The sequence below is a fragment of the Saccopteryx bilineata genome, chromosome 4 (genome assembly GCF_036850765.1).
Source record: "Saccopteryx bilineata isolate mSacBil1 chromosome 4, mSacBil1_pri_phased_curated, whole genome shotgun sequence".
In the NCBI taxonomy this organism is placed as follows: Eukaryota; Metazoa; Chordata; class Mammalia; order Chiroptera; family Emballonuridae; genus Saccopteryx; species Saccopteryx bilineata.
Genome location: NC_089493.1, coordinates 238,955,479 through 238,979,604, shown reverse-complemented (window position 1 = coordinate 238,979,604; position 24,126 = coordinate 238,955,479). Strand labels below are relative to the sequence as shown.

The window sequence follows — 24,126 nt, the reverse complement described above, 5'->3', positions numbered from 1 at the left end:
AACTCGATTTAATAGATATTTTCAGAACCTCTCACCCTAAAGCAAAAGAATATACATTCTTTTCAAGTGCTCATAGTACATTCTCTAGGATAGACCACATGTTAGGGAACAAAACCGGTCACAAGAAATTTAATATTGAAATCATATCAAGCATTTTTTCTGATCATAATGGCATGAAACTAGAAATCAACCACAACAGTAAAACTGAAAAATACTCAAACACTTGGAAACTAAATAGCATGTTATTAAATAACGAATAGGTTAACAATGAGATCAAAGAAGAAATAAAATGATTCCTAGAAACGAATGATAAAGAGCATATAACAACTCAATTTATGGGATACAGCAAAAGCAGTACTGAGAGGGGAGTACATAGAGCATTACAGGCATACCTCAAGAAGCTAGAAAAAGCTAAAATAAACAACTTAACACTGCATCTAAAAGAACTAGAAAAAGAACAGCAAGTAAAGCCCAGAGGTAGTAGAAGGAAGGAAATAATAAAGATCAGAGTGGAAATAAATAACATAAAGGCTAAAAACAAAATACACAGAATCTATGAAACCAAGAGCTAGTTCTTTGAAAAGGTAAACAAGATAAATGAGCCTTTAACCAGACTCACCAAGAAAAAAGAGATAGGACTCAAATAAATAAAATTAGAAATGAGAGTGGAGAAATAACAACTGATACAACAGAAATACAAAGGATTGTAAGAAAATGCTATGAAAAGCTGTATGCCCCAAAATTAGACAACTTAGATGAAATGGACAAATTTCTTAAAACATATAATCTTCCAAAAATTAGTCTGGAAGAATCAGAAATCCTAAACAGACAGATTACAACAAATAAAATTGAAACAGTTATCAAAAAACTTCCAACAGACAAAAGCCCTTGGCCAGATTGCTTCACAAGTGACTTCTACCAAATATTCAAAGAAGAACTAACTCCTATCCTTCTCAAGCAATTTCAAAAAATTCAAGAGGAAGGAAGACTTCCAGCTCCTTTTATGAGGGAAGCATAATTCTGATTCCAAAACCAGGCAAAGACAACACAAAGAAAGAATATTATAGACCAATATCCTTGATGAATTCAGATGCTAAAATTCTCAACAAAATATTAGCAAACTGGATCCTGCAATACATGGAAAAAATCGTACAGCATGATCATGTGGGATTTATTCTGGGGAGGCAAGGCTGGTACAATATTTGCAAATTGATCAATGTGATTCATCACATAAACAAAACGAAGGAGAAAAATCACATGACAATTTCAAAAGATGCAGAAAAAACATTTGATAAAATCCAGCACCCATTCATGATCAAAACTCTCAGCAAAGTGGGAATACAGGGAACATATCTCAACATGATAATAACGGCCATCTGTGACAAACCCACAGCCAACATCATACTCAATGGGCAAAAATTAAAAGCAATCCCCTTAAGATCAGAAACAAGGCAGGGGTGCCCGCTTTCACCACTCTTATTCAACATAGTCTGAAAGTCCTAATCACAGCAATCAGACAAGAATAAATAAAAGGCACAGAAATTGAAAAAGAAGTAAAATTATCATTATTTGCAGATGATATGATATTGTACATAGAAAACCCTAAAGTCTCAGTTAAAAAACTACTGGACCTGCCCTGGCCGGTTGGCTCAGTGGTAGAGCATCGGTCTGGCGTGCAGGAGTCCCCGGTTCAATTCCCAGCCAGGGCACACAGGAGAAGCGCCAATCTGCTCCTTCACCCCTCCCCCTCTCCTTCCTCTCTGTCTCTCTCTTCCTCTCCCACAGCCAAGGCTCCATTGGAGCAAAGTTGGCCCAGGCACTGAGGATGGCTCCATGGCTTTTGCCTTGGGTACTAGAATGGCTCTGGTCGCAACAGAGCAATGCCCCAATGGGCAGAGCATCGCCCCCTGGTGGGCATGCCGGGTGGATCCCAGTTGGGCGCATGAGGGAGTCTGTCTAACTGCCTCCCTGTTTCCAACTTCAGAAAAATGCAAAAAAAAAAAACACACACAAAAAAACTACTGGACCTGATAAATGAATTCAGTATGGTGGCAGGATATAAAATTAATATTCAGAAATCAGAGGCATTTCTATAAACCAACAATGAACTGTCAGAAAGAGAAATTAAGGAAACAATCTCCTTCACTATTGCAACAGAAAAAAAAAGTACCTAGGACTAAATTTAACCAAGGAGGTTAAAGACTTATACTCGGAAAATTATAAAACATTGATGAAAGAAATCAAGGAAAATACAAACAAGTGGAAGTATATACTGTGTTCATGGATAGGAAGAATAAACATCATTAAAATGTCTATATTACCCAAAGCAATTTATAAATTCAATGCAATACCAATTAAAATACCAATGATATACTTCAAAGATATAGAACAAATATTCCAAAAATTTATATGGTACCAAAAAGAACACGAATAGTCTCAGCAATCTTGAAACGAAAGAATAAAGCGGGAGGTATTATACTTCCGGATATCAAGTTATACTACAAGGCCACTGTACTCAAAACAGCCTGGTACTGGCATAAGAACAGGCATATAGATCAATGGAACAGAACAGAGAACCCAGAAATAAAACCACACCTTTATGGACAACTGATATTTGACAAAGGAGGTAAGAGCATACAGTGAAGTAAAGACAGCCTCTTCAATAAATGGTGTTGGGAAAATTGGAGAGCGACATGCAAAGAACCGAAACTAGATCACCAACTTACACCATTCACAAAAATAAACTCAAAATGGATAAAAGACAAATGTAAGTCGTGAAACTATAAGTATCTTAGAAAAAAACATAGGCAGTAAGCTCTCCTACTTCTCTCGCAGCACTATATTTGCCGATTTATCTCCACGGGCAAGTGAAATAAAAGACAGGATAAACAAATGGGACTATAGCAAACTAAAAAGCTTTTGCACAGCTAAAGACAATAAGAACAGAATAAAAAGACAAACTACACAATGGGAGAACATATTTGACAATACATCTGATAAGGGGTTAATAACCAAAATGTATAAAGAACTTGTAAAACTCAACACCAGGGAGATAAACAATCCAATCTAAATTTGGGCAAAAGAAATGAATAGCTACTTCTCCAAAGAAGACATACAGATGGCCAATAGGCATATGAAAAAATGTTCAACATCACTAATCATTAGAGAAATGCAAATTAAAAGCACAATGATATCACCTCACACTAGTCAGAGTAAGTGCTGGTGAGGATGTGGAGAAAAGGGAACCCTCCTGCACTGCTGGTAGGAATGCAGACTTGTGCAGCCACTGTGGAAAACAGTATGGAGATTCCTCAGAAAATTAAAAATGGAACTGCCTTTTGACCTAGCCATCCCACTTTTAGGAATATATCCCAAGAACATCATATCACTGATTCAAAAGGAGAAATGCACGCCCATGTATATGGCAGCATTGTTCACAATAGCAATGATCTGGAAACAGTCCAACTCTCCGTTAGTGGACGAGTGTATTATAAAGCAGTGGCACATATACACAATGGAATACTATGGGGGCATGATAAAGAAGGAAATCTTACCTTTTGCAAAAACATGGATGGACCTGGAAACTATTATACTAAATAAGTCAGGTAGAGAAAGAAAAATATCAAAGGACCTCACTCATTTGAGGAATCCAATGAACAATGTTAACTGAGGAACGGAATAGAGGCAGAGGAGAGATCAAAGGGACCAGAGGACAAATGACAGAGGAAAAGCAGATGAGAGGATGGGATAAGCCCTGAAGGGATAGGAGGCAGGGGAGATGTTGCGGGGAATACGGAGGAGGGGGATGCATTCAGGGCAACATTGGAATCTATGTATACACGATATATTAAAATCAATAATAATAAAATAAAAAAGGATCAGTTCCAAATGGACTACAGATATAAATATTGAAGGTAAAATAATTAAGTTTCCATAAGACATCTTCATAAGAAATGTATTTTCATGACCATGAGATAAACAGAAATTTCTTAAACCAAACATGAGCACTAACCATAAAATACTGTTATATTAGATATAATTAAAATGAAGAATTTTTGTTCATCAAAAGCATGAATTAAAATTAGACTACATAGGGGGAGATAATATTTGCATAACTTTTAGCTGAAAAAAGACTCAATCCAAAATATACAAAGAAACTATAAATGGTTAGAAGTACACAAACAACCCAATTTAAGGTGGAAAAAATCATCAAAAGACTTAGAGATGCACTTCACAAAAGAAGGTACCCACGTGGCAATAAAGTATGAGAAAAGGCTGAACTTAACTACCAGGAAAATACAAAATAAAACCATTACATCTACCATAAAGATTAAAAATAATTTTAATTTTTAGTCTGAGTAAAAAGGTGGAGCAACTGATACTATCATTCAATGCAACAATTAATGTCTATTTGGGAACATTGTTTGGCAATATCTACTAAAGTTAAACGTGTGCATACTACATAACCAAAAATTTCATTCCATTTTATACCCACATAAACTCATACACATGTATACTAAAACATGCCTAAAATGTTCAAAGGAATTTTATTTGTAACAGATGAAAACCAGAAATAACCAAGATGTTCATTAACAATAGGGCAGATATATTGTAGTATATTTATCAAATGGATAGAGCTATTATACAGCATTAAAAAGAAAAGAACTGCTGCTACATGCAACATGGATGAATCTTATAAACATAATGTGGAGCAAATAAAGCCAGATGCAAAATAACACATGCTTCAGATTCCCTTCTTATAAAATCTAAAAAGAAGCAACACTCACTACAAAGGTAAAAATATGGTTACTTTTGCAGGAGTTGATAATGATTTGGAGAGTTTCTGAGAGATTCTCCAGGTGCTTCAAATGTTCTACCTCTTGATCTAAATAATGGTTATATGGGTGTTTTTAAACTTGGAAAAAATTATCTGCATGCTTATAGTTTGTGCACTTTTATGTATATATTTCAATATTTAAAATTACTTAAAAGTTGTTCTAGTGTACAAACAAAAGACAAAACAGGTAATATACTAAAATCAGGATTTAATTCTTCAGAGTTAGGTAACAGAGCCTTCTACAGGCCTCAAAATCATTCCCCAGGAAGATGTATTTAGTGATAAGATACCCACAAACACACATGCTCCTCTATTCAAATGTTCACGTATGAGCTTCACCTTTGAGAATATTATGGAGATGACTTAAACATAGCCTGATGCTCAGAGTTCATAATCTGGTAGAAATTCAGTGTAAGTATCTTGAATAAACTTGATATTTTAGTTAAGCTAAATTTAATTTATTTACCTATTTGATACTAAGTTTCTTTCATAAACTTGAATTCTCACTACATAGAATGTGGTCCATTATCAGCTTTCTAATTTCCTAAAGAGTAATATCACTTCCCCTCTATAGTATTTTCACAGATTTTTCTTCTGTCTGAAAGGTTAATATGTGGATATAATAAACATGGTAGATAATTAATTTCCTCATAAAAGGTCTATTACATGACTCTTGTGTGAATCTTGACTCAAACAAAGCATCTGTTGAAAAATGCTTTTATGAGATCAGGAAAATTTTAATCTATTATTGAAATGTTGCTGATTATTCAGATGTGATATTGGTATTATGATTATATTTTTAAACAGTCCTTATCATTTAGAGATTCATACTAAACTGTGGTTACAGATAAACTATATAACATCTGAAATTTGCTCTAAAATAATCACAGGGAGAGGGTGAGATGATAGTGGGGCACAGTTGAAATGAAAGTGACTTTGGGTTGATAAATGTTGTAGCTAAGCTATGGATTGCAGGGTGGTAGGGATATATTGTATTATACTCAAAACTTTACGGTACACTTTAAATTGTCCACAAGAAAATAAAAAAACAAGAACTACAGGCAAATGATTAATTTCAGAAGTCTTCTCATTTAAGAAAAATGCTAGTACAGTCTCTAGACATGAGACATTTGTTTGCAAAATTCATGACATGTTCTTCTGCATCTGCCAGTCACACCACTAAATCACAAGGATGCAACTGTCAGAGAGAAACAATAAACTGTCAGTGATAGTAGAACATCTTTGAAAGTAACATCTTTCAATGCCTAACTAGACTGGGATGCAGAGAACCAAGGTTCGAATCCCCGAGGTTGCCAGTTTGAGCATGGGCTCATCCAGGTTGAGCGTGGTAGGCTCTTCAAAGCTTGACGTGGGGTTGCTGGCTTGAGCCCAAGGTCCCTGGTTTGAGCAAGGGGTCACTCACTTTGCTATAGCCCTTCCCTCCCAGTCAAGGCACATATGAGAAAGCAATCAATGAACAGCTAAGGAGCTGCAATGAAGAACTGATGCTTCTCATCTCTCTCCCTTCTATCTGCCCCCCTATCTGTCCCTCTCTCTGTCTCTGTCACAAAAAAATTTTTTAAAAAATGATCACTGCAACTTAGTAGAGACATGTTTTCAACCACATAAAATTAATGGCTCTCTAATCTTCATGGAGTGGTAGGAAGTGGAAAACTTTGAAAATGGAACTAGAATATCAGGTAATTTTCCTCTTAATAAGTTACACTTCTGCATAAGAATTCCATAGTTTAAGAAATACTGGGATGCGGGACAAAGGAATTCAGGCTACTGTGTTTCAGCTTCATTTAATAATGAAGGCTCAATTTCAAATACAGTATCATAATTAAATATTTTCTTATTACCTTAACATTATACTGAGGTTGAGAATTCATATAATCAAAAAGCAGCTGGTAGTTCTTGAACTGATAATCCCACTCCGTGCGTTCACAATAGCGGAAATCATCTCCTAGTGGGGCCAGGACAACTGTAGTGCGGAAAAGTTTTGACTTCTTTCGGTACTGATCTAGAAGCATCTCAGCCCTACAAAAGAAAAAGGGGAACATAAATAGTATTAGGAAAAGAACAATGGGGCAATTCATTAAAAAGTGTATTATATTAAATTATCTATTTTACCTAAATCCTAGAGTAGTATGATTTATGAGGCAGACTTTTAACTACCATACTAATTTTCATTATCCATTTAAAATATTCATAAGCCCTTATCAGATAAGAAAACCCCAAAGGATTATCCTTACAGAAATAAAGTCACATACCAATTCTGGCGTATAATTATGCGGGCATCAATGTCTCTTAAAGGCCAGCCACAGAGACTGGATCCCAGATAGCCCAGGTTTCAAAATAATGTAGTCCAGAAAGATAATAGAATTTCTCATCTATATGGATTTTGTAAACTGCTTTGTCTTAAAATCCCTTCTCTAATTTATTAAATTGTCTGATTAAATATTAATAAATCTTTTTTTAATTTTTTTTTTTTTTTTACAGAGACAGAGAGTCAGAGAGAGGGATAGATAGGGACAGACAGACAGGAACGGAGAGAGATGAGAAGCATCAATCATCAGTTTTTCCTTGCAACACCTTAGTTGTTCATTGATTGCTTTCTCATATGTGCCTTGACCGTGGGCCTTCAGCAGACTGAGTAACCCCTTGCTCAAGCCAGCAACCTTGGGTCCAAGCTGGTGAGCTATGCTCAAACCAGATGAGCCCGCGCTCAAACTGGCAACCTCGGGGTCTCAAACCTGGGTCCTCCGCATCCCAGTCTGACGCTCTATCCACTGTACCACCGACTAGTCAGGCAATAAATATAATCTTTTTAATAAACCAATTATAGTATCACATTTCTTTTTCTAAAGGAAGAAAATCAATTCACTTAACACCTGCCGTCAATAATCTGAGTATTTTTCATGCTGTCCTCAATACTGAACAACAATAGATAAAGATTAGACTTGAGTAAGCTATTTTGGTTTCTACTTTCCTGGTCTACAACACATGACTCAAAAGGTTAGCTAAATTCAACTTGCTGATATGTTTATATTTCATATTCTAGTAGTCTTCAGAAAACCCTTTGGAAACTGCTGACTTAGGTACCATTTGAGGAAATCTAAGAATACAAAGAGAAAGTGCTTATGAAAATAAAATTAAACAAGCAGATGAACTAGAGAAGTTCTCCATGTTATAATACCAAAGCTTAAGAAATTAATGATAAATGACAAATATGCTTTTTACCCAGTATTCCAACTTTCACTTCAAGCATTATCCAGAAGTAAATCCCAATTCACAATATAAAAACTTATGAAAGAGATTAAAGAGTATCAATGACAGAAAGAGGCATTTTATAGAAATTAAGAAAAAACATTTACCTAAATTAAGAATCTCATATGATCTTTTCCTTTTTTTCCATATGATCTTTTTATATTGATAGTTTCTGAGATTGCCTTATAAGTATTAAATCATTAGCAAAAATTTATTAACTTTGTACAATATAACTGCAATGTTCATAGATAACATAATGCTTAGTTTTCTGAGATTAATACTTAATTTTTACTAGCAATTTACTAATTTCCAAGTTTACCAAAAATAATTTTAGACTTTTACTTACAATTAAAAAACACATCCACGATTTATCACACAGAAAGATAAGGAAGATCAAAAGAGAAAAAGCAAATATATAAATCACAAATATAAGATATACTATGATTGAAGATTCAACTACTATACATCCCTCAGACAACCAGTATAAAGAGGATAAGTAATCTTGTAAATGCATTCAATGCTGACTACCTTCAGTGTACATGTAGAAAATGAAAGGAATCACGAATATCAATGATGTGCTTTTACCACTCAGCAACTATCTTAACTTTCAAGCTTCTGCTCAGAAAGTGTCAAGACTAGGAAAAGCCAAGGAACCATCCTATACCACCCGGCAGACAGTGGATACTCACTTACTATATGGTAAAATAATGATGAATGAATTGAACATCCCATTTGAAGATGCGCAGCTGCAAATTGCTCTTCACTTACTCGAAGAAATATCAACTAAACTAGAACCAGGGGAAAAAGAATTCCCTAAAACATCAGTTTATCTGATATGTAAATCATCATCATATGTAAAATGCATGGTACTAGACCAAAAACAGATTTTGATGAAGAATGGTATTTCTGTGTTTTCAAAGTAGAGGAATCTGCTGAACTTCACTATCAAATGTGTCACCTGTGTTTTACAGTTATTTCACTTACTTTAGGGTATTAAACAGTCAAGTGTCACTAAACTGGAATGTCTATGTTTTATCTCCACTCATCACAAAGCCCAAAGGAAGGTGATATTTGGATGTGAAATAATCAGCAGGGTTAAGATTTCAAGACTTAAAAAGAATTTTTTTTTTTAAGAATATTTTTTTAAATCTACATAAGTACTACATAGATTCATTCATACGCCATGGTGTCTGGAAACCACTTTCAGAATCAATGAGCACAAGGTGTGTTCTTGAAGGGTTAGATGGCACAGTAAAAGGATTACACAAAATGTCTCTCAGGTACTCTCAGCAGCACCCAGAAAACAAAAAGAAGGTGCTTACAACACCCACGCATGCACTGGGACTCCCCAACTGAAGAAGCATTCCTCATAGTTGCCCTTTAAGCAGTTCCCTATCCCTGACCACCTGAACTGAGAAAATTAATGTAAATACCTGATTCGGTGACAAACAGCTGTTCTTCAACTAGACAGGCAAGCCACCCCTGTCCTCACCACCTCTTCCTACGTAATATACTGGGCTATTTACATGTGCCTAACAAACCTAACCCCTGAATCCAGGCTACTCAGTGTTCCTCTATGATTCTCACTGCTGTAGAAACCAAGAAAATGAAACAAGGTTCATCCTAATCTTGGACAGCTTTTCAAAACAACTATGAATGTCAGTGTTTGATGGAAAGGATCCACGGCTTGAAGGAGGCTGCCATGTTAAATATTGTGTCTGCCACAGGGAGAGTTTCATGTTGGGATAACTTCCTTATGACACAAGGACACCCTCAAGGCAAAGAGACCCAATCTCACTTTCCTCCTCACACACATTTAAAAAGCAATTTTTAAAATACATACATTTAACAGAGCACAGTGCAAAGATCGCACTTTATTTAAAAGGTTGTATTTTTTTTCTAGCAGAGTTGAGTAGTTTATATTATAACCACAGCATCTTATTTTAATGCATTATATGCCACTAAATTTTGAAGTGGACAAATTAAGTTTTAAAAAGCACCAAAATAAGAACTATGGGGAACTTGGTTTAACAATTCTATCATTAGCACAGTTTTCTTTAAAATATGTTCATTTCTTTGATTTTCACTTAAATATCTTTAAGTATAAATATTCCTAATTAAAGTTTTCTGTAATTCAAAATCATCACAAAGATACAAAGATATATTCATCAGGCCTGGGCAGCATTCACTATTATTGAAATTATTATTAAGTGACCAAATAATTATATTCTTTATATGCTCCATTTCAATAAATGTGTTTTTGGAGTTGGGCTACTTTTCTTACCAGTTTAAACAATAGAGATCAACATTTTATTATCAATCAATCAAACACAGTAGAAGGCTTTTATAATGTGGGCAAAGGAGAGGGTAATAACAGCTCATTATAAGTTACCCATTGTATACTGATCTGCTATTGTTCACTTTCCATTAAGCCTTAACACATAACAGGAATCGTCAAGGCTCTGGGTTTTTTAAGTTGCTTTAGGTTTGGTTTGAATGAATACCCTGAATGAGGATAATGTGGGCTACTGAAGTCCATTTATTCAACCTGTCAGCAATAAGCAACTCATGTTTGCTTGCTCAAGATGTTGTCTTATGAAATGAGTATTTTCATACCTGTTTTGGACATTTCCAGGATATATTGTTTCTGGGGGGACTCCCCAGGGACAACCAAATCTGCCTCCAGGAAGCCGTTTAAAATCAAACTGGCAGCATATTTTAGGATCAGGTCCACAAGTGTGAGGGATGTCATAGCTGTAGAAAGGCATCATGTGGCAAAAAATATCTGTGACAGATCCCAGATCTAAAATAAAGAGCCAACAGAAAACCTGCATTTATAAATTTTGTTTTCCCAAAACTGTTCATAATGCCAGTACTTTATACTTATATAATGCAAACTCTGCCCTAAATCAACAACCCCTTTAACTACTAGTAAATTACCCCAGCAGTATTGATTGACCACCAGGCTAAAGGAACATACTCATACCTCAGTCTCTATCTACTTTTTTTTTTCTATCTACTTTTTATAGATAAACTTAGCAGAGAGAGAAAAGCCCCATCATGAACCAGCATCTGCTGACCTGGATGATACAAAATAAGCAGAAGCAAAATTTATAACCAGCTCATCCAAAATTATGGCCATTCCCATCCCTGGCTGCCAGCTCCCGCCACACATCTGTTCTCACCTCAGGTAACAGAACACACTGAGAAAGACCATGAGCTGCAGAGGCTGGGTGAGAAGAGAAGAAAGAAATAAAAGGGGGAACAGAAAGAACACAGAAAGGGAAGGTTGCAAAGATACTGGGCAAACCCCTGTCCACTGCTCGCAGTTAAGAAGGAAGGATGTGCAACCAGAAGAGTTCATGGAGTTGCCCAGTGCTCACCAATAAAGAGCCGATGGGACTTTTCACCAAGAAGGAAGCACAGGAAAATAAGAAGCAATGTTCAAAACCAAAACAAACAAACAAAATAGATATGAAATACAAGCACTGATTCCTGATGCAGAATTGTTTTTAATTAAAACATCAATGCCAGCAAGGTGAAGATGTAACTGCCCTAGAGTTCAGAAGCCAACAACCACTTGGTAAGATTGAAGGGCTTAACTAGAAGTTAAAAATGATTATCTTTGGATGATCCTGAGTGGTAAATAGCTCTCCCCCTTTATTTATGTACATATTTCCAATTTTCAGAAATGAATATACATCACTTTTATAACAGATAAAGTAAAATTTACATTTAAATAATGAAAACAACTGCTTCATTAAGAACCAGAACACACAAAAAAGCTCAACTTAATTCGAAAACATAATTTTTAAGCATAATATATTCAAATCTACCACTAAGCCCTAAAATCCTTGTTTTACCTCACACTCCATTTAGCTTAAATAATTGCTAATTCTTTTCCAAATTTTAAAGCTATTATCACCTGCAATATTCTGTGCTGTCAGTTGTGTCACTGAATCGCACCATGACTGACACCAGGGATGGTCACTAATGCCTTGCTTTCTGCACAGAGGCTGTCGCAAGTCTCAGAACGGATGGACTTCCTCCTTTCTCCTACGATCAAGGAGACACTCACCCCACTCTTCTCACACTATACCATTTAGCAACCCAGAGACTATGATTTCCTTATAGGTGAGAATGTTTTCCATAATTCTTCCAACATGGTAATAACTACACAGAAATGCTCAGTAATTTTTAATTTTTAATATTTAAGGGCAATATTTTAAATAGGGCTCCTTCAAATAAACAACCCTTTCTTTTTTTAATTAATATGCTCCTTTGCATTTGATCAACCCCCCAAGTTCTTGTTTTCCCTACAGATTTAATTTTCCAAAATAATAAATTATAGCTAATTTCCTTCCTTCTTGAAACACAGCAGTACATGTAAGAAAGTTACTATCTAGATTTACAAATGCTTTTTCTGAAACACTTAAGAGGGTGTCTAGATTACACAGGAAAGCAAGTATGATGTAATGTAGTAATTTTTCAACATTATTTTAGCAACTAAATCCTTATTTTGGACACAATGACTGAGAACTCAATACTGGGAAGGCTGTGTATGGTGAGGGATAGGAGCCCAGGTTTGGGAACTAATTCAAGTCTTGTCTCTGTATCTACTACCTGTGTAACTTTTGGCAAATGCTTCACATCTCTAAGCCTCCATTTCTTCACTATATAGAAGGGATAATAATAGACGCTAATTTTAAAAAATCATTTAAAGTTCTAATGAAAGTTAATATAAGGCACATAACACAATGTATGACTCTTAATCAAGACTCAATAGATAAAAATAAATTATAAAATAAGGTGTTGTGAATTTTAAATGGGGGTAAAAAAGGCAAAGGCCTCCCAAGAGACCTAAATCTTGTCTCCTCTTCCCGAACAAAGAGCTGAAGTATGTCCCCGGAACGCCTGAGTGCCCACCAAACACAGTAAGAAAACAAGCAATCTAGGTGATGTGAGAGCTGTTCTAGGACAGGATTAAGGTCTTAAAAGGCAATTCGTACTAGATGCACAGACAGGAGAGAGAGAAGAAAGAAACACTGGCTGAATACAAGATAAATGACTCAAAATTAGTTCTAATGCATGTTCAATTTTGTGATAAAAACAGGTGCTTTTTAAAATGGAAATGAAAGCATTATTTGCAAAAGATTCACTCCTTCTATTTATTTATTTCCTTTATGCATAAAAAAGAACCTACAGTGTTCTACAGGTAAGTGTCTTCATCATTGCTTAAAAGAATTGCAACATAAATACAGTGGAAAAATAAAAATATGTATCTTCAGGCAAGCTGATTTCAAGACTGACACTGCATAAAACCAATGATGGAATGAGTTTATGACTCTTGTGAAAGGTCAAGTGAGATCTTCAACTTTCATCAAACCCTACATACCCCAATTCTGTCTCCAAAAAAACTCCAGCGTTTTATGCAATGAAAAATGTTTCTTAATTGAATAATGAACTCTCTGGATAAGCATGTGAGAAAATCCAGCACGACTTAGAAGATAAGCCATTGTTGGTGAATATCCAAAAGGATCAATAGCCCAACCAGACCGAGGTTTCACTCCTGTTGAAAAAGAAAAGAAGTGTTATATTTATAAATTAACAAATGAAATAAAAAGAAGTCACAACATATTCAGACCCAGAGTTCTGTGGTCTCGTTTCTAAGACAAAGAAACTGCCCAGCATTACCCTTCCGAAGCACTCCCAACAAGTCTCCCTGATGTAGGGTCCTGCCACTGCCACATCCTCCAGGCAAGGGAATCAAACTGGAGGTGAATCAGTTGGAGCCAAAATAAGCCTGTCATCTTACAGATACCTACTGCCATTCAATATAGCTACAGAAACACACAGAATCAAGTCATCTAGGATCTCACAGTCCTGTCCTCATAAAGCTGGGTAAACCAGCAATTTGCTCTTCTGTAATAAAGACAAGTAAGCTAACTCATTTCAACTTGTACTCCCAAATCTCAGCATTAAGAAATTTTTAAGCTGTCTTTTATATCTTATAACTGTTTCAAATCATCTTATTACACAATGGTGGCAGAACTGACCAAAATAACTGTAACATACTTCATTAAATCTTAAGTTTTGTATTTTTAAAATTTTTCAATTACAGTTTACATTCATTATTATTCTATATTAGCTTCAGGTGTACAGCATAGTGGTTAGATAACCATGTACTTTATGGAGTGATCCCCCCAATATTTCAAGTACCCATCTGGCCCCATCCATAGATATTACAATATTACTGATGCTGTTATTTACATCTTTGTGACTATTCTGTAACTACCAATTTGTACTTGTTATTCTGTTCACTTTTATCACCCCAAGTCCCCCAGCCCTCTCCTCTCTGTCAACCATCAGTTGGTTCTGTTTTTGATGCTGATGCTTTCTTTCTACCTAGAAGATGTCAATGAAATTTTACCCCTGACTCCCACAAATACCAAGAGCCATCAACTAAAGATGTATCTCAACTTGAGAGGATGAAATATAAAAATATAAATAAATGAACATATGAGAATTGATAAAATAAGATTTTTCACCTGACATTATAAAAATCTGATCTTTTTATTTATTCAGAATTCTCAAACAAGGCTTCTATATATAACCTATAAATCAACGCAAGTAATATTACTATGTGTATATTTTTTTATTTGAACACCTGTTCCGTATCTTCCATATGCTTAAGACTGTGACAGGCTCTAGGATTACTAAATAAATTAATCTTGGTTCTGACTCTCGTTGCAGACACTCTCATGCAAATAGGTGTAACACAGAGTAGCAGAAACATAGCCACAAAAGATCTCCGTAAAACAATACTGAAGATGAACACTGAGATGGGAAATGACGAGCGAAGGAGACTGAGAAGGGAAAGTCCAGAACTCTCAGGGACCAGAGAGCTTATGTTGAACTAAAAAAAACTGACCACAGCCCTGGCCGGTTGGCTCAGCGGTAGAGCGTCGGCCTAGCGTGCGGAGGACCAGGGTTCGATTCCCGGCCAGGGCACACAGGAGAAGCGCCCATTTGCTTCTCCACCCCTCCGCCGCGCCTTCCTCTCTGTCTCTCTCTTCCCCTCCCGCAGCCAAGGCTCCATTGGAGCAAAGATGGCCCGGGCGCTGGGGATGGCTCTGTGGCCGCTGCCTCAGGCGCTAGAGTGGCTCTGGTCGCAACATGACGACGCCCCGGAGGGGCAGAGCATCGCCCCCTGGTGGGCAGAGCGTCACCCCTGGTGGGCGTGCCGGGTGGATCCCGGTCAGGCGCATGCGGGAGTCTGTCTGACTGTCTCTCCCTGTTTCCAGCTTCAGAAAAAATGAAAAAAAAAAAACAAAAAACTGACCACATAAAATTTGTGCATTTCACATATGTAATTAATCTCCATATCCATATGTAAAAAACCTCTTGAACTCTTAGTAATTTGGGGGGAGACAGTACAGGTTTAACAATTCTGAAACTACCTTTCATGTATTCAAAGATTAAACAAATTAGGACAAGGAAGTCAGGATTTTTACTGTTAAGAAAAGGAACTAAGCCCAGGCTGGCTGGCTCAGTGGTCGAGTGTCAACCCGGCGTGTAGAAGTTCCGGGTTCAATTCCCAGCTAGGGCATACATGAGAAGTGCCCATCTGCTTCTCCACCTTTCTTTCTCTCTATCTCTCTCTTCCCCTCCCACAGCCAAGGCTCCATTGGAGCGAAGCTGGCCCAGGCACTGAGGATGGCTCCATGGAACTCAGCCTCAGGTGCTAGAATGGCTCCAGTTGCAACAGAGCAACACTCAGATAGTCAGAGCATCGCCCCCTTGGTAGGCTTGCCGAGTAGATCCTGGTCAAGCGCATGCAGGAATCTGTCTCTCTGCCTTCCTGCTTCTTACTTCAGAGGAATACAAAAAGAAAAGAAAAGAAAAAGAAAAAGGAACCAAAACCATATAAATGTGGGAGGCTGTAATATACCCTATAATATTGAATTAAAATAGGAAGATATCAGTACTAACTTACGGTTTTTAATACAAATACACACACACACACACACTTCCTAGCTCCGTGACCAAAAAGAGCCTACGTGCAATTACCACCTCAGTACAAATGAGCACACTGTAACTCCCAGATGTGGATCTCTAAACACCATACTCTATTAAAAATAACTTTAATGAAATAACTTATTCCAGGGCTGAGGCTGGAAAGTACAGGTAAGCCTAGAACATATTTTTGTGCAATAAATTAAAGATCAAAGAATCATGGGGATATATTAAAATAACTGAAGAGACTTCCACTGGCCAAATCTGGAACAAATGGGGAGTCAAAATAAGTAATAGTAGTACTGAATTACAACCCATTGAATAAAATAACCCATGAGCCTATAAATAAATAGAAAATAAAAAAAGATGCTCTTACTATTAGTAGAATGCCATCCCATAATTAATGAGGATAAAAAAATCATCAATAGGCCCTAGCTGGTGGCTCAGTAGATAGAGCATTGGTCTGGCATGAGGATGTCCCATTTTGATCCCTGGTCAGGGCACTCATGAGAAGCAACATCTGCTTCTCTTCCCTTCCTTCCCCCACCTTTTTTTTTGCAAGAGAGACAGAGACAGAGAGACAGACAGAGAGAAGGACAGATAGGGGCAGACAGACAGGAAGGGAGAGAGATGAGAAGCATCAACTCTTCATAGCAGCACTTTAGTTGTTCATTGATTGCTTTCTCATATGTACCTTGACTAGGGGCTCCAACAGAGAGAGTGACTCCTTGCTCAAGCCAGTGACCTTGGGCTGAAGCCAGAAACCTTGGCCTTCAAGCCAGCAACCATGGGGTCATGTCTATAATCACACACTTAAGCTAGCAACCCCATGCTCAAGCTGGTGAGCCTGCACTCAAGCCGGTGACCTTGGGATTTTGAACCTGGGTCTTCTGCATCCCTAGCAGACACTGTGCCACCACCTGGTCAGGCAACCCTCTTCTCTCTCTCTTTCCCTCCCACAGCCAGTGGCTTGCCGGCTCAAGTGTGGCCCCAAGAGCTGAGGATAACACAGCTGGTCCCAGCGCGTTAGCCTCAGGTGCTAAAAAGAGCTCAATTGATCCAAGCACAGGCCCTAGACCACTGTTGCCAGGTTGATCTGGGTCGGAGTGCATTTGGGAGTCTGTCTCACTATCTTCCCTCCTTTCACTTAAAAAAAATCATCAATAGACTGTAAAACTAAACATGAAAGTTTAATGAAGAACATATATATTTACCTATTCTCAATGTATCTCACACAAATAAGTTATTAATGACAAAGGAGAAAACGTAACAACACAGTGAAGAAACTTAACAGATGCAACTTAAGCAACCTGTCAAGGCTTAGATCACCAACACTGGAACAGAGAGACACCATAACACCATAAGCCTCCTGATAGGATGCACTGAGGACAACAGTACATCACTGCAGTAATATTGCAGCAAAACAAAAATACTGGGTTAGATTAGATGGATAGTCAGATAGGTAGGTAAACAGACAGATATGAAGACAGATGTAAAGAAGAGAATAAATAAATAACCTAAGCTAATCATAAGGAAACAGACTCAAACTGACTAACTTTCTACACCAGAGACCTATACTCCTCAAAAATATCAAGGTACAAAATCTCAAAGAAAGGCTGAGACACTGCTCCAGATTAAAGGAAAAGAGGCATGACAACTAAATGCAATTCATGACCCTGGCCTGGATCCTAGACTGGGAGGGAAAAAACTGCTCTTAGACAAAACATTATTGAGACAATATACAAAATTTGAATAGAGCTATGAACTAGACTGTAGTATTGTATTGCTGCTAACATTCCTGATTTGATAACTAAGTTCTTATTTCTTAGAAAATACACAATGAAGTAAGAGATCAAGGGACAGGATGTCTCCAACTTACTCTCAAATGGTTCAGAAAAAGAATGCATATAAATCAAAGTACAGGATATATGGGAGCGCTATCACATAACTTTTTTATAAGTTTAAAATAATATCAAAATTAAGTTAAAAATAAAAAATACATGTTGACCCAAATAACATGGTACAATAAGCTTATAAACAAGAGTAAAAATTAACATCTAATGCTACAGTGATATTTGAAATTTTAGCATCACTGGTGATATTTTCCATATCAAATCACTTGATCCAGAGGAGTAGCAACTGGGCTGCAACAGATTAAAGAATCCCTAACGCAGCGGTTCTCAACATGTGGGTTGCAACCCCGGCGGGGTCGAACGACCAAAACACAGGGGTCGCCTAAAGCCATCGGGGTCGCGACCCACAGGTTGAGAACCGCTGCCCTAATGGGTGATGATGTAGACAACAGAGAATGTAAACTACGTTTTAAAACTTTGATATAAAGGAGGTTTGAGCTTGGGAGACAACCTACAACTGGTATTCCACTAGAGTTTTCCTTGGTATAAACAACGTTTTTTAAAAAAGGACAAAATTAATGAAAAGCACAGTATAAGAAAAACTGAAGCCTGACCAGGCGGTGGTGCAGTGGATAGAGCATTGGACTGGGATGCGGAAGAAAAACTGAAAATTAGCCAATAAAACCAGGAAAGATCACAAAAAACATTTTGTGTCATTATACAAGATTAAATTACCAAAATATGTAAAAGTAAAAACTATTAGGAAAAATTACAGAAAACAATCATTTTAAAAATAGACATACCATTCCATTTTTAGCAAACTGAATAGACTTAAAAATTGGAACATGAATAATATAAATATTAACTGATAAAACAGGATTACCATATTTCAAGTATATTTAATATTAATGGTTAAGAGCAGTCAGAGAACAGTTGTAAAAATGGTTATTATGGGCAAAAGGCAACCTTAAAAACTCAAACTAATTAAAGTTTATAATAGTTCAATTTATGAAAAAAGTTCATAAAAATGTCCCATAACCAAATTTAAAAATAAAGTCTCCAAAATAACATGTTTCACACTGTTTAGAAAACAAAATTGAATGCACTAATTTACTAGATGAAGCCAAAGTTACAATAAGAAACTCCATATTCTTAAATGTGCTCATTATCTAAATGTAAGGGGTAAAACCATAAAACTCCTATTCAAAAATACACAGGAGTAAATCTTCATGACCTTAGGTTATTAAATGGTTTCTTAAATATATCAAAATACAAGTAACAATAGAAAAAATAAACTTAATTTCATCAAAATTAAAACTTTGTTCATCAATGGATACCTTCAAGAAACTGAAACGAGAACTCAAAAGAACGGGGAAAAAAAACCCAACCATTTGCAAAATCATTATTTGGCATAGAACTTGTATCAAGGACATATAAAGAACTTTTTCAAGTCAACAATAAGAAAACACACACGCACACACACACACACACACAAAAGTAGGAAAACTATTTGAATTGACATTTCTCCAAAGAAGATATACAAATAGCTAATATACACATAAAAAGATGCTTAACTCCATTATTCTTTAGGGAAATGCAAATCAAAGCCATAATAAAATGCCACTTCATATACACTAGCATGGCTAAAATAAAAAAGAAGATAATGTTGAAGATGAGAAATTAGAACCCTCATACAGTACTGGTGGGAATTAAAAACGGTGCAGCCATTTTGAAAAACTTGGCAGCTCTTCAAAATGCTAAATATAGACTTACCACATGACCCAGCAATTACACTCCTAGATATATACCAAAAAGAAATGAAAAGTTATGTCCTCACCAAAGCTTAACACAAATGTTTAATAGGTGTATTTTTCATAATAGTCAAACAGGGGAACAATCAAAATGTTCAACTGAAAAGCAGGTAAACAAATCTGGTGTATTCAAACAACAATAATCTTCTTCTATGAAGAGGATGAAGCACTGTTACATGCTACAGCATAAACACACCTTGAAAACATAATGACATAAAGGCCATAATGTATGATTCCATTTATGTGAAATGTCCAGAATAGTCAAATCCATACATATTAAAAGCAGATTAGTAGTTGCCTGGGCCTGAGGCAGGGAAGGGAGGAGTCAGAAAGGGATATGACTACTAATGAGTAAGAGGTTTTTGGGGGGGATGTTGAGTAAGTCTTAAAAATGGACGGTGGTGATAATTGCACAACTCTATGAATATACTAAAAATTACTGAACTATACTTTAAATGGGTGAATTTTGAACGTGAAACAATATATTTATAAGAAAAGAATGTATGCTGTGCACAAGAAGCCAGACCCAAAAGACCTACTCCATAAATATACGAAGTTCTTGAATAGGCAAAAAGAACCTCGAGTGATAGAAATCAGAGAGCAGTTGGCTATAGGGAGGGAGTTGAAGAGAATGAGGAACTTTCCAGAATGGTGAAGATATGGGTTAAATGGGCATATAAATTTGTCAAAACTGAAACTCTACAGTTAAGATTTATATGTTGCACTATATGTAAGTTATACGTCAATAAAAACTAAACACACTCCACAGAAATTGAGGTTAAAAAATGAATATTCTTAGCTTACAATACTCTTGGCTTAGAAAACAGCACTGTAGGGGGTCGCCAAATCCACTCCCCTGTTTAGTGATTTGTTAAGAAAATGCACAGAACTTGGCATATGGCTGTACTCACAGCTATGATTTATTACTGTGAAAAAATACAAAGCACAATCAGCAAAAGGAAAAGACAAGGGGAAAGTTCACAGGAAACCGGGCACAATTTCTATGTGTCCTCTCCCTGTAGAGTGACACAGGACACATCTAATTCCTCCAGCACCAAACTGTGACAACACATGAAATACTGTCAACCAAGGAAGCTCTTGAGAGACTCAGGGTCAAAGGTTTTCATCAGGGCTGGCAATGCAGAAACCCTCTCTCTAGTCTATATCAATAGTCTAGACTCCCAGGGAAAAAAACCCCAAGTATTTAGCATAAACTACATGGTCTTTACAAACAATTTAATCACAGCAAACCACTCTTAGCATTTAGGAAATCCAAGATTCCAGATACCATCACAGGCCAACCTTATAGACAAGACCTTTCTATGGATAGTAGTTTCAGATCTACTATGTTATACCAGTATATCATCACTTTTCTGCACAGGCATGATATCTGCAATTACTCTGATAATAACAACAGTCACAGCAACAATATGGAAAGAGGAAAAAAAATAAAGCAAATATGCAGAAATATGAATAATTGGTGAACATAATGAGGGTTTTTTTAATAGTATTCTTACAACTTTGAAATGATTCCAAAATAAAAAGTAAAGATTAATGGGAATTTTACCTTACATAAAAAACAATTTAAAAATAAAATATCTAAAATAACTTTAATTAAAACATGTTTACTTACCATAACAGAAACTAAAAAACTGTACTGAGAGATAGGAGTATTTAAAAAGAATTACATACCTGTTGCAGAATGTAAATACTAGCTATAGCAAAGACTTCAGTTATTCCCGGGTCCTTATGAGTTGTAGTGAACATCAGATTTTATCACTGAAACATCCTCTTCCTCACTTCCTGTGATAACAGGATCCTTCCTTCCCCATGGAGGACCCAACCCTTCACACAGTTCAGGTAAGGCTGACCCTGTCCTCCATAAACCCCTCTTCACTCATGACCATTCCGCCACACTGACAAGGCCTTGGTGATTTCAGCTCCTATACTTCTGGCTTAGAAATAACCCCCTGACTCAAACTGAACCATTAGTTAAGAAACTCCTCCAGTTTGTTAGACTGGGAAGATGAGTCCTTTAACTGCCTATGGCTGTCTCACTCATTACATCGTGAGAACCAGGAGAGCAATAAAGCCATGCAAAAATGAGCCGAACCAGAGATAGTGCCCTGTGTTCAGACAACATACTGTGAGTCTCCTGGCCCCAACCTTACCCGAAGCTTCCATATATCAGGAATTCTCAATGGCAAAATTAATACCTTTCTTCATTTCCTTAAGCTAGTAAATATGCTCTTTGCTTCTTATGACCAAGTGCTTTAGGTAATATATAATTAAAATCCCTGTGAGATATTTTTAGAAAAAAATTATTCTAATTAATAAACATATTAGGCTAATAAAAAAATAGATAAAATAAAGATTAAACAAGGTAGATGACCCTAAAAGACTATATTATATCTATGTAACTCAGTTTATAAACAAAGAAACACCATAAATTAACAAAGGGTAAATTATTCAAAAATAATCAGTACTGGGAAAATTATTTAAAATAATAAAATGGAACTTCACCTCACATTTCCCAAAATTAATTGCCCAAAGTAGTCAAAATGAAAAGACATCAATACATACCCAAATTTTTTTCCAGCCACTGATGTCCTTCAATTAGTTGATCAATTAAGGCAAAATAATGTGCAGCAGCTTCATCAGGCATAACCCAGCCACCTGTCACAATTTCAAACTGACCATTTTCTAGTAAACTAGGGAGAAAATAATGTAAGAGTTTACATTAATGTACCAGAAAAGTCCAAATAAAAACTTACAATCAGCATAAACATTAGGGACCGCCTTTAACTATAACTGGTATTTATTATACTAATTATTAAAACATTTTTTTAAACTAGTAAATAAATTTTAATGTTAGGACCCTGGTGATAAAACATCCTAAGTACAGTGTCTGAAATACCCCGCTCCACCCTTGCTAAAGCCATGCAGGTCACTTTGGAAGGTCCTCTTCACAAGGGTAAAATCTCCCACACAACCTCAAAGATCCTGATGGCAGGAGCCACATCTGATTCATTCTAAATCTTGCAAAGCACCTCGCAAAATGCTTTACTCAGAGTACATTGCTTAATGGGTATTTACTGGAGGATTGTCATTTTAAGCATGTCCTTCTGACACTGGTAAATTAATCACAGAAACTACACAGAAGCAACAACAATAAGGGTAAAGCTAGTAAATATCACATGCCTCTTGGAATACAGAAAACATTATAAAGCACTTTGCTCCAGATTCAGTTAAAATGCAGACTATTTAGTTTATTTTTCATTACTGAGTGAAAAGCTCTAACATCATCATTATTTGTCCAGTGCATACTCCTTTGCCATAATACCATACAAGGTAACTATATAGATATCCCTAGAAAAATTGAATTGTCTAAGAAGATACATTCCTCTGAGAAAAAAAAAAATCAAAGTATTAAAAATTTTACAAAGTACCCAAGAAAGCATAATAGTCAGAAATTTAAGCCTGATCAGGTGGTGGTGCAATGGATAGAGTGCTGGACTGAGACACAGAGGACCCAAGTTCGAAACCCCAAGACCACCGGCTTAGGAACAGGCTCATCTGGCTTAAGCTCGGTGGGCTCACCAGCTTGAGTGCCAGGTCGCTGGCTTGAGCAAGGGATCACTCAGTCTGCTGCTGTAGTCCCCCCGGGTCAAGGCACATATGAGAAAACAATCAATGGACAACTAAGGTGCCGCAATAAAGACGTGATGCTTCTCATCTCTCTCCTTTCCTTTCTCTCCCTGTCTGTCCCTCTCTCTCACTTTCTGTCTCTGACACACACACACACACACACACACACACACAAATGAATTTAAGCAAATATTTTTAAGTGCCAGACTTGTCAGTTTGCAACAAGATAGTTTGGAAAATGGTGTAAATTTCCAGAAAGACAGCAGCTTTAATAAAGATACACATCACTGGATACCTGCCAATAACAGCCAAGTACCAAGTCAAATTCAGTTGAAGCAGACTAGAAGCATAAAAGACAGGTATTTCCTACAAAGTCTATAACAAAAACCAGAGCGTTAACACAACATCTGATTTATTCAAACAAATGCATGATCATATAACCAGTGGCAGAGTGAATAATGGACACAATTTCTAAAAACGAATGAAAGAATAATTCCTTGAATAAAATTTTTAACTGTTAATTAAATCTGCATAGCCATGGGAATCACCGACTAATATAATTTCACAGGGAGAACATGATGCCTCGTTCTAGTGCCTAAAACAAACTCAAATGTCCACTCAAACCTCAGATTCTCACAGGCCCAAATCAAGAACAATAAAGAAGCTGGAAATTTCTAAAAATTGCATTTCT

At 36.5% G+C, this 24,126-nt stretch overlaps 1 protein-coding gene across 1 annotated transcript in view; it reads right to left on the bottom strand.

The window, feature by feature from the left end:
• MAN2A1 (mannosidase alpha class 2A member 1) overlaps positions 1 to 24,126 on the bottom strand; it is a 190,852-nt gene that overhangs the window by 104,631 nt on the left and 62,095 nt on the right. The window contains exons 5-8 of the mRNA XM_066273982.1: positions 22,371 to 22,498; positions 13,503 to 13,676; positions 10,724 to 10,910; positions 6,700 to 6,877 (exon numbers count right to left, since the gene is read on the bottom strand). Of these exons, the coding sequence (XP_066130079.1) occupies positions 6,700 to 6,877; positions 10,724 to 10,910; positions 13,503 to 13,676; positions 22,371 to 22,498 (667 nt within the window). The remainder of the gene's footprint in view (positions 1 to 6,699; positions 6,878 to 10,723; positions 10,911 to 13,502; positions 13,677 to 22,370; positions 22,499 to 24,126) is intronic.